Source organism: Sporisorium graminicola, chromosome SGRAM_7, assembly GCF_005498985.1.
Source record: "Sporisorium graminicola strain CBS 10092 chromosome SGRAM_7, whole genome shotgun sequence".
Taxonomy (NCBI): domain Eukaryota; kingdom Fungi; phylum Basidiomycota; class Ustilaginomycetes; order Ustilaginales; family Ustilaginaceae; genus Sporisorium; species Sporisorium graminicola.
In genome coordinates this window covers 31,183-43,598 of record NC_043737.1, presented here as the reverse complement: position 1 = coordinate 43,598, position 12,416 = coordinate 31,183, and the positions used below count along the sequence as shown (strand labels likewise).

The window sequence follows — 12,416 nt, the reverse complement described above, 5'->3', positions numbered from 1 at the left end:
GTCATGTTGGTTGTGGTTGTTTAGGAATCCAAGTTTGCAACTCTAACCCTGCTCCGCTGTGGGATGAAGGTGGTGTCGTTTGTGAGACGCAAGTGTGACAGCGCAAGTCGAGTATGAACCACAAGTCAACGTCGAGTCAGGGTCTAAGTTAACTTAAGATTGCGAATGGAAGGACAGCCAGGATGTGGGACGAGATTAAAGAGGCAGCAGTAGAGTATAAACAAACAGAAAGGTGACAATGTACAGACAAGGTGACAACAGGCATGACGATGACCATGAGAACCTCGCTCACCAGACGCCCATCTGCGTGTGCGCAGCAGCAGCGCCACCACCACCACTGCCACCAGCAGCAGCAGCCTCAGCAAGCAGCGCATCGTACAGCGCGGTACACACATCGATGTTGCGCTGCGTTGCGCCTCTGAGATCCGTCTTGCGCAGCGCAAACGCTGTAGTCGTTAGTGTTGTTCTTGTCCTGGAGGTAAAGCCTCTGCGTCTGGCGGGGTTTGTACGATGCGAGGCGCTGCTGGTCTGCCCCGTGCCGCTGCTGGTGTGCGACGAGGCGGCGGGGCGCGGACCGGGGAGCCCCGCGGGTGTGAAGCGTTCCGATCGGAGCAGCTCTTCGATGGGGATGTTGAGCGGTGGCGCAGTGGTAGCGCCGGTGGCGCTGGTGGTGGGTATTGGTGGGGGTGGGTTGTCGGAGTGTTGCGACCCGTAAGATTCGTCATCAGTGGATGGATCGTCGTGCTGCTGCTGCTGCTGCTGGCGCGAATGCCCGGGTGGTTCTGCGAGATCGTCCTCGCCCGAGCCAGTCGAGCCACTGCCGCTACCGCTGCCGCTGGTGCTGGTACCTGGCCCCGAGCTGTCCGACGACCGACCCGTGCGCCCGGACGAGCCGCGGCTGGTATCCGGTTCTTCCGCCGACGACGCTGGCGACGCCGTCCCCCTCGCCGGTCGCACTAGTCTGGCATGAAACTCGGCGAGCAGATCCACCTCGCTCGTCGCCATGGAATCGTACAGCGCACTGATCTCGCTCCCTAGCCGCGCAACACTCTCTTCTCTCCCCTGCATGCGCTGCAGCTGCTGCTGCCATGCCAGACCATCTCCCTCGGATCGTATCGGACGAAAGACAAGCTTGCGATCATCTATGGGTGCGATCTCGTCCATGATCCTGATGCATGTCGGGAGGTCAGCGCGAACGACGACGCGCGCAACATTGCCCGAAGCGAGCAGCAGCATGAGGTGCGATCGTGGCACCACCGCGAGCCCAGGCGCACCCGGGCGGCGCTCCGGTACGTGCGGATGTGTGAGCACAACATGCGTGAGCGAAGACAGCGTCACGAGGCGGTGCAGCAGGCGTGCGTCAAAGTGGACGAGGTGTAGATGCGTGAGCGAGTGCTGCTCGGCGCGCGGTGCGAGCGCTGCCTGCTCTGTCGTCAGTACCGACGCTGACGACGAGGAAGCGTCGAGGAGCTGACTTGCTGCGGTGATGGAAGTGGAAGAGGAGGAGGCTAGGATGGCGCGGATGCGAGGATCGTTCTGCAGCGTAACCGCGGTGAGATCGCGATGGCGTGTGATGAGACCCAACAAGTCATCCACCTGTGTCACATTGACCAGAGTCAAGTCGGTCGGGCGACACAGCTTGTAGAGCCCCCTTGAAAGCTCCCCGAACTGGTCACACGATAGCAGCAGGTGGGTCGCTCCAGTGCACGCTGACAAAATCTCGTCCGCTACCGTCTGAGTTTCCCTGCCGCTGGTGCTGGTGCGACTGGGTTCAGCATCGTCTGCACACAGGATCAAGAGCGATCGGACGTTTGTCCCCAGCTCTGGGCGGGAGGCGATGGTGTGTGCGAATCGCTGGAGTGCACGAGCGGTGGAGAGGGTAACATGGCGATACAGGTGCGGCTGGAAGACGTCTCGGTAGCGCCGCGATAGCGCGCTGACAGTAGCAGCTTGCTGAACGTCAATAGGCGATTCAGATTTGCGAAGGGGTTTAGAGAGGTACGAGGTGCGTGCAGGATAATGCTGATCGTTGTGAAGGGATTGGCGAAGGATGAGGTCGACGATCTCGACCGGCAGAGCCGCCACCATCTGAAGCGGAGAGGAGCACAGAGGTCTCGGCGGCTGCGTCCAGATTCGGCAAGGGTAGCCGAGCTCGTGAGGGCAGCGACGTGGGTAGAAGTTGGGGGCGCCTGGGGGTGATACGGAGATTCTCGAATAGTAGTAGATGTGTGATGGCGAAGGGAGGGCAAGATTAATTATGCTTGCATCTTTGCAAGATCCCAGCTGACGCCGCGGTCAAGGTCGCCGATTACGTCGGAGAGGAGCCTGACGGTGGTGGTCAAGTCGCTCGGAACCAGGTGTCGATGGCGTACGGCTCGGAGATCCGAGGTGAAGAGAAAAGCTGGTTACGATTGGGTTGTGAGAGGCCTGAAAGGTAGTGGGAGAAGAAGCAAAGGAAGTCGTTTCGAAGAATCTCTGGAGAGACAGCGCCGCTTTAAGAGAGAGGGTGGAAGAAGTAGGGCCGAGGGCTTGCGAGGATTGCGAGGTAGAGTTGCAGCTGCATACATGCAGGCTCTAGTGTGACACTGCCGATAAACAAGAGGTGCAGGTCGCAGATGCAGTTGGCTCAAAGCTGGATGCCGTAGAAAGACAGCGGTTGTATCAGGCTGCTCGACGCAAGAGGGGGGCGTGTGCGGCGAACCAGGGCAGCATGAGCGGCGGCGGCACACTTGAAGGTTTGGCTTGCCGTCTTTTCGTGGGACAGACGAGGTCGGAGACGACAACCAAGATTGGGGCATGCAGGTTGGACGCTTCCATACGAATCGCCCTTCACAGAAGAATGATGGCGGGCATAGGGTCGCGCCCAGAAGGCTGTCGTACCGGGATTTGGACCTACAAGAGAGGAAAGAGAGGGTGAGAGAAGGGAGAGAGGCAGGGGCGAGGCATCAACGGGTTGAAAAGGGATGAACCGACCCGAGCAATCGACACGACGCATTGCTGCATCGACGTACAGCCGCCGAGCCATGCATTGCTTTGGAACCGCGCGAGCACAGAGAAGAGAATATTATCAAAAAAACGTGTGTAAAAAATGGTATAACGGCTCGCATGGAACCAAAGAAAAAGCGAAGACCCGATGATGCAAACGCCAGTAACCGAACTCGTTTTCAAGCCAGCGGAACAGGGCGTGGGCGTGCGTGCGTGCGTGCACTCGAGAAACTGGTCGATAATCCAGACCGAACGAAGGAAATCGCTCAATTTCCATTATTTTAATATCTATACTTTCGCAGCCCGGGTCGACGGGCAAGCAGAGTACTGCACTGTACAGTACAGACTGTACAGTATTATAGAAAGAAAGCCATGCTGCCAATTCGCAATAAAAGCCCTTTTCTCGAAGCATTCGGAGTTTGCCATCATGCAAGCAGCATCTAGCTGTAGCAGCAGCAGCTTGTGCCTGAAAAATATATGCTGCGTTGCCTTTCTCTGGGTTGCTGCAATCTGCTAGGCCACATAGGCACAGATTCGTTGTGCTGAGCCTATCGTCCAATTGCAGGTTGCAAACCGTCATTTACCGCGACCCGAGAAAACCCAAATCGAAACCGCGCGGTGCGCTTGAGGCAGGAGCACACACTAACTGCTCACAACATTCAACATGCAAGACACGACCGAATCTGGCTCGGTTCCGGACGCAGCTCCGAAACATGTCGAGCAAGTCCCAGTTGCCCGCCGAGCTTCATCGCTTGTACCGCTCGTACAGGCGTTCGTTTGGCCCGCTCTTTGTCGCATTCTTGCCCGAAAACCCCGTACAGTAAGTAGTAGTGTTTCACTTTCACATATGCAACTCGGCTCTCTTTATCCACAGTTCCGTCTCCTCCCTTCTTTTTTGGGGTAACTGCGAGCGACCCACCGCTGGTTTCCTTTGCTCTCTCTCTCCGCCACTTGGACAGTGCAGAAGGACCGGCGCCCATCGTCGGCCAGGCGGGCCGACCGACGATCTCAATTGCTCCTCGGCTGCCGAAGCAGCGGAACAGACGGGGGGGGGGGGGGGGCTTGCGCATGAAAATGCGATTTGGTTGAATGCCTCGCGTGGGTTGGTTTTTTTCTGCACTTCTACCGATGGCCTGAAACCAAAAACAAAAGGACAACCCTAAGTTTCTCTTTTATTGGTTTGGCCCTTGTCTCAGGTGTATCGTTGGAATGGAATGCGCCTTGAAGGAGCTACTCTACGAGGATTCAAAGCTTGTAAAGTATGCTGGCCGATGCTCTCGTTCGGACTAGGATGCAATGGCTCCCTGCTTTGCCTGCTTTGCCAGCCTATCGGCAGTTTGCTGTTGAAACAGCCTCTAGGCCCCTCTGATTCGAACAAAGCCTGGACCTTGTACCGTTGGCCTTGCCCAGAACAACACACGGCACATTTCCCAAAGTCACACTTTCTTGGCAGCCACGCAGCGGAACGACTTGTACAGTACTGTACGCAGTGCCTGGTCCGCACCGCCATTCCCTTGCTCTGGCCTGATCGTCGCGAACCGCCCGAGTAGTGAGTGCATCCTGTAACGTACCACAGCAAGGTCCTCCGTCGGATCGCTTGCATCCTTCCTTGGCGAGATAGAACCTCCTCGCTTCACCTCGCTCCGCTGCAAGGTCACATCCGTTTTTCCACACGATGGCCTCTTGACGCCCTCGCTCCACTAGTCGCCAGACCTAGTCCGAGCATGGCTGCTCAGTCCCAAACTTTCCTGGCTTCTCAAATTACACGGATGTAAAATAATTATTCTTTTCGAGACAATGCAGTAGAAGAAGCTCAAAAAAGGGGAAGGAAAGAAAAAGAGAATATGACCAGCCTGGGGCTCGAACCCAGAATCTCCTGATTAGCCAATTTCCCAGGGGGAAATTTTCGTAGTCAGACGCCTTACCATTGGGCCAACCGGCCAATCCGTGTTAGCTGGAACTAACGTTGTATTTATTAAATTGTATGATACGATCAAGTCTAAGCAGTTCGATGGATATCGAATACGATCCTACAACACACACACACACCCAGACGCAGCAGTGCTGCTTGGAAGAGAGGCTTGCGTTGAGTCTATAAAGAGGACCCTCGTCCAGATCTGAGGGTGAGGTAAGCGTAAACAGAAAAAGCAATCGGTGTGCTGGCCAACAGAACCAAAACCGCAACCATCTCACGCATGAGCCAGCGCCACTCGCGGGCCAGTCGCATCATGTGTTTCTTGTCCTCTGGCACAGTGAGATGCTCGCTCGACTGGGTCTCGACGTTGACCCTTTCTCGCTCACCTTCACCTTGCGCCTTGTGCGATTGTTCTTTCGATGACGACGGCATCTCGAACCTGGTGCGTTTGTTGCCAAAGCTAAACACGATGAGTCGTCGCAGCAGTGGTCGGGCCAGTTCGAGCCGGCGCCTCTCCCACCTCCGTCGTGGATAGAAGCGGCCGAACAGTATAGGCACTTGCATACCTAGGAACGCAATGTCGCTCAATACTTCGCGTCTGGCTGAAGAGGCTGGCAAGGCGAGCGAATCCGCCAGAGACTTGCCCAACAGACGGCGCGAGATGGCTACATGCGCCGAAAGCGGTGTGTGGAACGGCGGCCGATCGGCACATGCTATGAGCACGGGGATGGTGGGGCCTTGCATTATTGGCTGCGAATGACCACCCAGATGGCCATTCAGCACCTCGACCTGGCTAAACAGATGCAGTACAGTGCACCACAGCGTACGATCCGCAGCCTGAGCATCGGCAAATGCACAACGTAAGAGTGCAGGCTCAATGCCCATATAGAAGCCGATGTGCCTCCAGAGCGCAATGTAGTCTTTGCGTTCTTGTGCACTTGGACTGACCCCAATCCTCTGCAACATGGCGAGCGGTGCTGACGCGAACGCACACAGCGTTCCGAGCATGTCTTCCTGATTGATCGGAATGCCGTTTTTGTCCAGATCATAAACGTCACCATTGGTATCCAAAGAACCGTTGCTACCTCTTTCGACAAGCTTGAGCACGCGATGTCGTACGTTAGTATGAAGAAGCCGTACGCGTACCGCCGACTGCCAGCCGTCACCTCCGACCTCGGGAGGTGCGAGAGGCGCATTACCTTGCACTGTATCGGATCCAGGCGCTGACAAAGCCGCGATGCTAGGCGGCGTGAGGCTATCGGCTTTCTCGACGACATCCAAGACAAACTGCGTGGTCTCCAACAGACGATTCCACGTGCGATCGGCTCGCGCTTTGTCCATCTTGAAAGTTTCTCGCAGCTCTTCTACGGTAGGCAGGGTTGGAGTGTTCGACGGCTTGGAATCTCGACCGCGCTTGGCATTAGCGGTGGGGACGAGATAGGCAGTCTGTTTGAGCACTTGCGTGATCCTCGGCGATGCAAAGCCTCCAGCCAGGCTGAAATGCAGAAGCACTGTGAGCATGGGGCCAGCGTAGCGATAAAAGGCATCCTGGCCTCTGCGGATGACTTCGGCCTCGGCTTGAAGCTCTGCCGACTTTGTCGTAGCATCTATAGAGGTGGCGTCGTGTGGCGTCCAAATAGGCAGGGTGGCAAATGGCTCTTGCTTGTTTGTGGAAGGGTATTGTGGCCAGTGCGGGAGCGAGTTGACTGCGTCTTTGCCATAGTGCGACTCATACCAGTCCAAGCCGAGAGCGCCTGCACCAGGCGGCGGTCGACGGTCGATAGCTTTCCAAAATGTTAGACAATCCAGCTGATCTGACGAAGTCGTGTACTGTACTGATGCTTGATCGTAGATCTTGCGCAACGTATCCGTCGAGGCATGCTTCCGGTCGGAATGCAGAGGCGATCTTTCGACCTGTTCGAGAGCCTTGTCGGCAAGTGGATCACCAACGCTACGCAACTGCTCGAGCTTGTGAGGGTGCAAGCATCGTTGATCCCACTCAACAACGCGGTCCCAAGCCTCTATCATGTCACCGTGCTGGACCACCTCGTTCTGACTCCAGTCGATCTGCTTCTCGTGTCGAAGGCCTCCCCGTTGCGCACGCCACTTGAGCGCGGTGGAAGCTTGTAGGCGTGACCATGTCGAGTTAGTGACAGGCAGTGGTGCTGCGTACCCCGAAAAGAGGAAGTCGGTGGGCGAGGAGCGGAAGGGCCGATGAAAGATGGCGACGTACGCGTAACAGAGGGCATCTACAAAGCGAGCTCTAGCTGAGGGTATGCAGAAGAGGAGCAAAGCTACCACTACAGTCCAAGCGAGCGTCGACAAGCTGAGTGTATCCACTGCGGCACCGGCGAGCTGAGCGAGAAACGAGCGTGGCATCTCGTGAACTACATCTATCGTAGTCTATGAGAAGAGAATGATTTGGATTCGGGAACGTTCCGATATTCTTGGTCCGATTCTCACTTGCTGTCACCAGAAGACGAGCAGAGGCGTGCTAGCCAGCCAAGGAGGGTGATTTGCAGCGCGGCCGAGCCGACGGTGAGCAGAGACAGCACTGCGGCCCTTGTTGAGAGGAGAGTGGCTTGAGCTAGAGCCAAGCAGGCGGAGAGAGCGTCCGGATGGCAGTCTGGATGGCCGTACAATGAGCGTGGTGAGGAAGGGGAGGAGGAGGGGGGGGGGGGCACTGGCTCAAAACGGCAGAATCGTGGTTTCCTCGACTTGGCCACGCTAAGGTCCAACGTGCTGCAGCATTTTGCGCTTCTCCGTAGTGGAGTGGCTCGCTTAACGTAATGCTGATGCTAAGCAGCGCAAGCAGCCAACATCGTCACCACAGAAAAATCGAGCCAAGAAATCATGCAGGGTCTTTCTTGGATAACCTGGAGAAGCGGTGCTAGGCAAGACTTTCTCTCCCACAGGTCGTCCACAGCAACCATCCTATGGCACTCTTCCATACGTAACCCAATTCGATGTCAAAAACGAATTGATCCAGGAGAATGCCGTCGAGAGTGACTTGAGACCATCACCTGTTGCGAAGGTGCCAACATGCTTGCTGGTGAATGTCATGGAAAAAGAAAGGGTAAGAAGAAATAGAAGTCAGCAAAAAACGAGGTCGAGAAATAGTCGCTGATATTTCAATTTCAAGGGTCCAAGGTCGAACGCGGCTCGAGCTTCTTTGGCTGAGTTGTCGGTGGCTCAGACCACTCTTTGCACGAGATGTCGCTCATCCTCAGTCCTCAACACCAAGACCTTCTCATCATAAGAAATCGATCAAAATGCCAGTCGAAGCACCGACGGAGGCTGCGTCTGGCATGACACTGACCGCCACCCTCTCTGATGTTACGGGTCTCGCCAATCTGCTCAAGTCGGTCGCCATTCAAACCGTAAGTGGCCTGCTCGTCCGCGTTGCTCTCTTGCCCTGATCGACGCGCTGACCACCGACGCTACCTGTGCGTTTGTCTCTCTCTCCGGTCGACAACGAAAACAGCATGCCGTCGTAATAGCATCGAGCTCAGGCTTGGAGATCGTCACTGAGCTCAACCGCACCCTCCAGGCACATGCCTACCTCTACTCACACATGTTTGACTCATACCGGTTTCAAAAGTCTTTCACCAATGCGTATGCTTCTTCCAGTTGTCGGCGGTCTCAGAAGCGCTCAAAATCCAGCGCCAAACAAGGCCGAAACAACATTTCGCAAACTTCAGAGTCCTCTTCCGATCAAGAGGATGGCCGGAGCCACACCGGATCCCAATCAACAGCAGAACCGACTCGCAAGCGTGCGCGTCGTAACGAGGATGAAGATACATTCGATCAAGATGCTGGCAGAGGGGGCGACGAGCCCGACAGCGTATCGTTCGAGGTTAATCTTCAAACCTGGATCTCTTGTCTCAACATCTTTGGCGGCGTCGGACCTTCCCGACCTCACAGTAACTCCAGCAGCCATTCAGGATCTCGGCCAGATCACGGCGCTGCATCCTCGAACGGGCGAGGTTATCACCGAACGCGTGACGGAACGGCAGATCCATATGGCGCTGACCGAGGCGCGTCCGTTGAACGCGGCTTGGATCGAAATGCCTTCTCGGCAGCTGCCAAGTCTACGCGAATGAGGCTCAACTACCAAGGCCACGGTCATCCACTCGTTCTCGAGCTCGAGCAAGAAGCAAACGTGCTCACTCGTGTGTCAATATCCACCTACGAGCCTAGCTTCCTCACAGATATGGTCTTCGATCCGCGCAACATGGTCGCCCAAGTCATTGTGGGGTCCGAGCTCATGCAGTCCGCATTTGCAGAGATCGATGCTTCCTGCAAGAAGCTCTCCATCCTCATGACCTCGCCTCATTCTGCATCGGCGGATGAATATAATGAGCGTGCCGAAACCTCAAGGGCGGCACGAGGCATCGACACGAGCACGTCCACGAGCATGCTCCGATTCAAAGCCATCTCGGACACAGGATCGTCCGAAATGGAGTTTCCAGCCAGTCTGTCATCCGCTGACCCTACCGGCGTGATTGAAAAGTTTCTCGCCCTTCCTGGCAGTAGCGAACAGTGGTACGATTTCACGCTGCTCTCACGCACCATGACGGTGCTGCGATCCTCGATCAAGACCTCGCTCAGGATGGACGAGGCCGGTCTCATTAGCTTCCAGTTCATGATGCCAAAGTATCGACGCACGCCAGTGCCAGGTGGAGCCGGAGGCGCTGGGGCAGCGCAAGCCGCACTCGAGGACGAGCAAGATGCTTTCTGCGAATTCTTGGTGAGCATTTCCAGCGAGCGAGCGCTTTCTTGATCAGAACGATCGATTGATCTTGGTTTCAGTGCGCTGACTGTCTGCGACAAATCTTGCTTCTTCTCTTTGTCACCAAATCTTCGAATCCTGACCCTGGGCTCGACGCTCGACGCTCGATCTTGATTGACTCTTTTCTCCGATTCCGACGGTCGATTCCGCGGATCTGCGCCTGTGGTGTCCCCGCCTGCTGACCATGTGGTTGAACGCCGCTCCTCTATTCACTGCTGATAGTGTTGTCCGCTCGACACAAGCACCTTGATCATATGACAGAATGCTCAGCCGTCGTCGATCTTCACCGAGCTGTGTCAAAGGCTGGCTTTGCAACCTTGCAGATGTCGCGTACTTCTGAAATCTCTTTTGCTTGCAAAGCTGGCCTGTTCGTGAAACGCAAAACAGCGGCATAGCAGTCTGGGGAGCACAGCACGACTGCACGTAACGCTAGTGGACCAGTCACGGACACAGGCACGTTCGTCGGAGCTCCACTCTACGATGGCAGAGCCTTTCCGCGGAAATTTGTTCCAAGGGAAGGCTGGGCACGTGGTCCGAGTGAGCGGGTTGAGATCATGATCAACGTGTGCCAAGCCTTCTCTGGGGTTCACCTTGCCAACACTCGCTTGTAGGCTTACAGCATGGTCGGTGCGCAAGCGACATGCTTTTTTCACAATTCACAGAACGCGCTAATGCGTGAATGCACCGCATCATGCAGCCCCCATCTCTCCTCGCTTTTCGGATGGTGTTGAACCCAATCGGTCTCGTCAAGCTCTCTGGCGAGTCGGTCTGGCCGTAAGCTCGGTATTCGGTTCTCGGTTCTGGATTAGCGAAACCTTCGGAGGCTGCTGTTCCAAACATCCACGCGGACGCGGGGGAAAGACTGTAGAACCTTGCATCGTGTTGGGCACACGTTGTCACGGATCATGCTGTGCCGGGCTCCTGAAGCATGTGGTAGCTTAGAACGCCTTGTTCCGCTTCGAAGTCGACGGATCACAGCAAACACTATCCCCAGTCTAAATGCTCACACAGCGAGACCGGGCTAAAGGAAGCAAAGCGTATATGAGGAGGCAGCTTGGGCAGAACAAGCGATGTTCCGAGCCCTCCTCATCAAGGACCAAATCCCCAACGACACTTCCAGCAGAGCATCCGTAACCATGCGCAACTCGTCTCTGATGCTGCTGGCTTCGGTCTTGAAGCTGGCCTTGCTGGTTTCAGGCGCACCTACCTCGACGGCTAGCCTTACCGCTGTCACCATGAATGTTGCTGGCCTGCCCGCCATCTTGAACGGAAACGGCGAAGGTGACAAGAAGGCCAACTCGGTCGAGATTGGGCAAAAGCTTTCGGAATACAACTATGACCTAATCAACCTTCAAGAGGTGAGTTGCTTCTCACAATAGCAACGCAAAGTATGTTGCAAAGTTCGAATCTGACTCTCCAATCTTGTCCCGTTCTACCCATGACCGCGGACAGGACTTCAACTACCACGCCTACATCTACAACAACGACGAGCACCCTTACCGCACGCCCACCTCTGGCGGCGTCCCGTTCGGATCCGGGCTGAACACGCTCAGCACTCTGCCCTTCAAAGACCTCGAGCGGGTCAAGTGGAGCAAGTGCAACCTCAACGAGGGCGACTGTCTCACGCCCAAGGGGTACACGGTGGTCACGGTGCAGCTGCCCACGGGAGGCGAGGTGGACGTGTTCAATCTGCACACGGACGCGGGCTCAGACGACGGCGACTCGGCCGCGCGTATGTCCAACTTTGCGCAGGTGGCCGCGGCTATCGCCAGCCGCTCCGACGCCGCGGGCCGCGCGGTAATCGTCATGGGCGACACCAACAGCAGGTACACGCGCCCTAAGGACGGTCTGGTGGATTTTCTGAGGCAGACGAAGCTGACCGATACCTGGGTGGAGCTGGTACGTGGTGGGGAGGCTCCAGCGTCGACGGACGAGGCGTTGCTGTGTGCCGATCCGATCCCGACGACGACAAACTGCGAGGTGGTGGACAAGGTCTTCTACAAGAGCAGCAGCAATGTGACCCTGCACCCGAGTGACTGGCAGTATCTCGGCGAAGAGTTCACCGACTCGGAAGGCAATCCTCTCTCCGATCACACACCCATCTTTGTCAGGTTCACCTACACTTCCGCTTAGAGGCCATCTGCCACCGGTACAACCTAATCCTCTCTGACCTGTGCAATAACGCATGTGCCTCAGCAGAAATTGTCGAATGAACACAGACCGTGTGATGAAAACCAAAAGCGGGCGGATCTCGCCTCGCCAGCCTGGTGTTGTACCTGAAGAGATTGCCTGAACGAAGCTAGTGAGAGCTCTGTCGACGGTCGTTGGCCAAGCTGGACAGCTGCTCTGATGCCTTTTCCCTGCAGCCCAAAAAGGGGAAAAGAAATCCTACAGTGTCGGCAAAAGACGCTGGACCACTGTGCAAATGTGCCAGCCAGTCCACGTTCCACTACCGGTGAAGGAGCAGCACGTTTTTCCGCCGCATTGAATGCTCCCTGCAGCACATAGGCAGCTAGCCCCGCCGAACAGACCATGCGGTCGGAAGCAAGTATAGCAAGGTTCGGCAACGTGTAGTTGCAAAACGTGCCGGCCATCTGTGACTGTGACTGTGACATTCTACGCCGCCGAAACCGAACGACCGATCATTACCCCGACAGACGCTTCGGCGGCGGCCGCGGCGGCCGATGTGTAACCGAGCCGACGAGGATCGCTCATCGTGGCGTT

At 56.2% G+C, this 12,416-nt stretch overlaps 4 protein-coding genes across 4 annotated transcripts; 2 read left to right on the top strand and 2 right to left on the bottom strand.

Moving 5' to 3' along the window:
* Positions 1-288: 288 nt before the first annotated feature.
* EX895_005476 (uncharacterized protein) lies at positions 289-2,088 on the bottom strand (the record flags this gene model as incomplete). The annotated part of the gene is made up of 1 exon (XM_029886068.1): positions 289-2,088. One exon carries the CDS (start codon positions 2,086-2,088, stop codon positions 289-291), a length of 1,800 nt encoding a protein of 599 aa, XP_029737299.1.
* Positions 2,089-5,077: 2,989 nt separating this feature from the next.
* Positions 5,078-7,279, bottom strand: EX895_005475 (uncharacterized protein; the record flags this gene model as incomplete). The annotated part of the gene is made up of 1 exon (XM_029886067.1): positions 5,078-7,279. The coding sequence occupies one exon, from the start codon at positions 7,277-7,279 to the stop codon at positions 5,078-5,080; it is 2,202 nt and encodes a 733-aa protein (XP_029737298.1).
* An 893-nt stretch (positions 7,280-8,172) lies between these two features.
* EX895_005474 (uncharacterized protein) lies at positions 8,173-9,683 on the top strand (the record flags this gene model as incomplete). The annotated part of the gene is made up of 2 exons (XM_029886066.1): positions 8,173-8,280; positions 8,385-9,683. 2 exons carry the CDS (start codon positions 8,173-8,175, stop codon positions 9,681-9,683), a joined length of 1,407 nt encoding a protein of 468 aa, XP_029737297.1.
* A 1,079-nt stretch (positions 9,684-10,762) lies between these two features.
* Positions 10,763-11,825, top strand: EX895_005473 (uncharacterized protein; the record flags this gene model as incomplete). Its single annotated transcript, XM_029886065.1, has 2 exons — positions 10,763-11,050; positions 11,145-11,825. The coding sequence occupies 2 exons, from the start codon at positions 10,763-10,765 to the stop codon at positions 11,823-11,825; spliced, it is 969 nt and encodes a 322-aa protein (XP_029737296.1).
* Between the last annotated feature and the right edge of the window lie 591 nt (positions 11,826-12,416).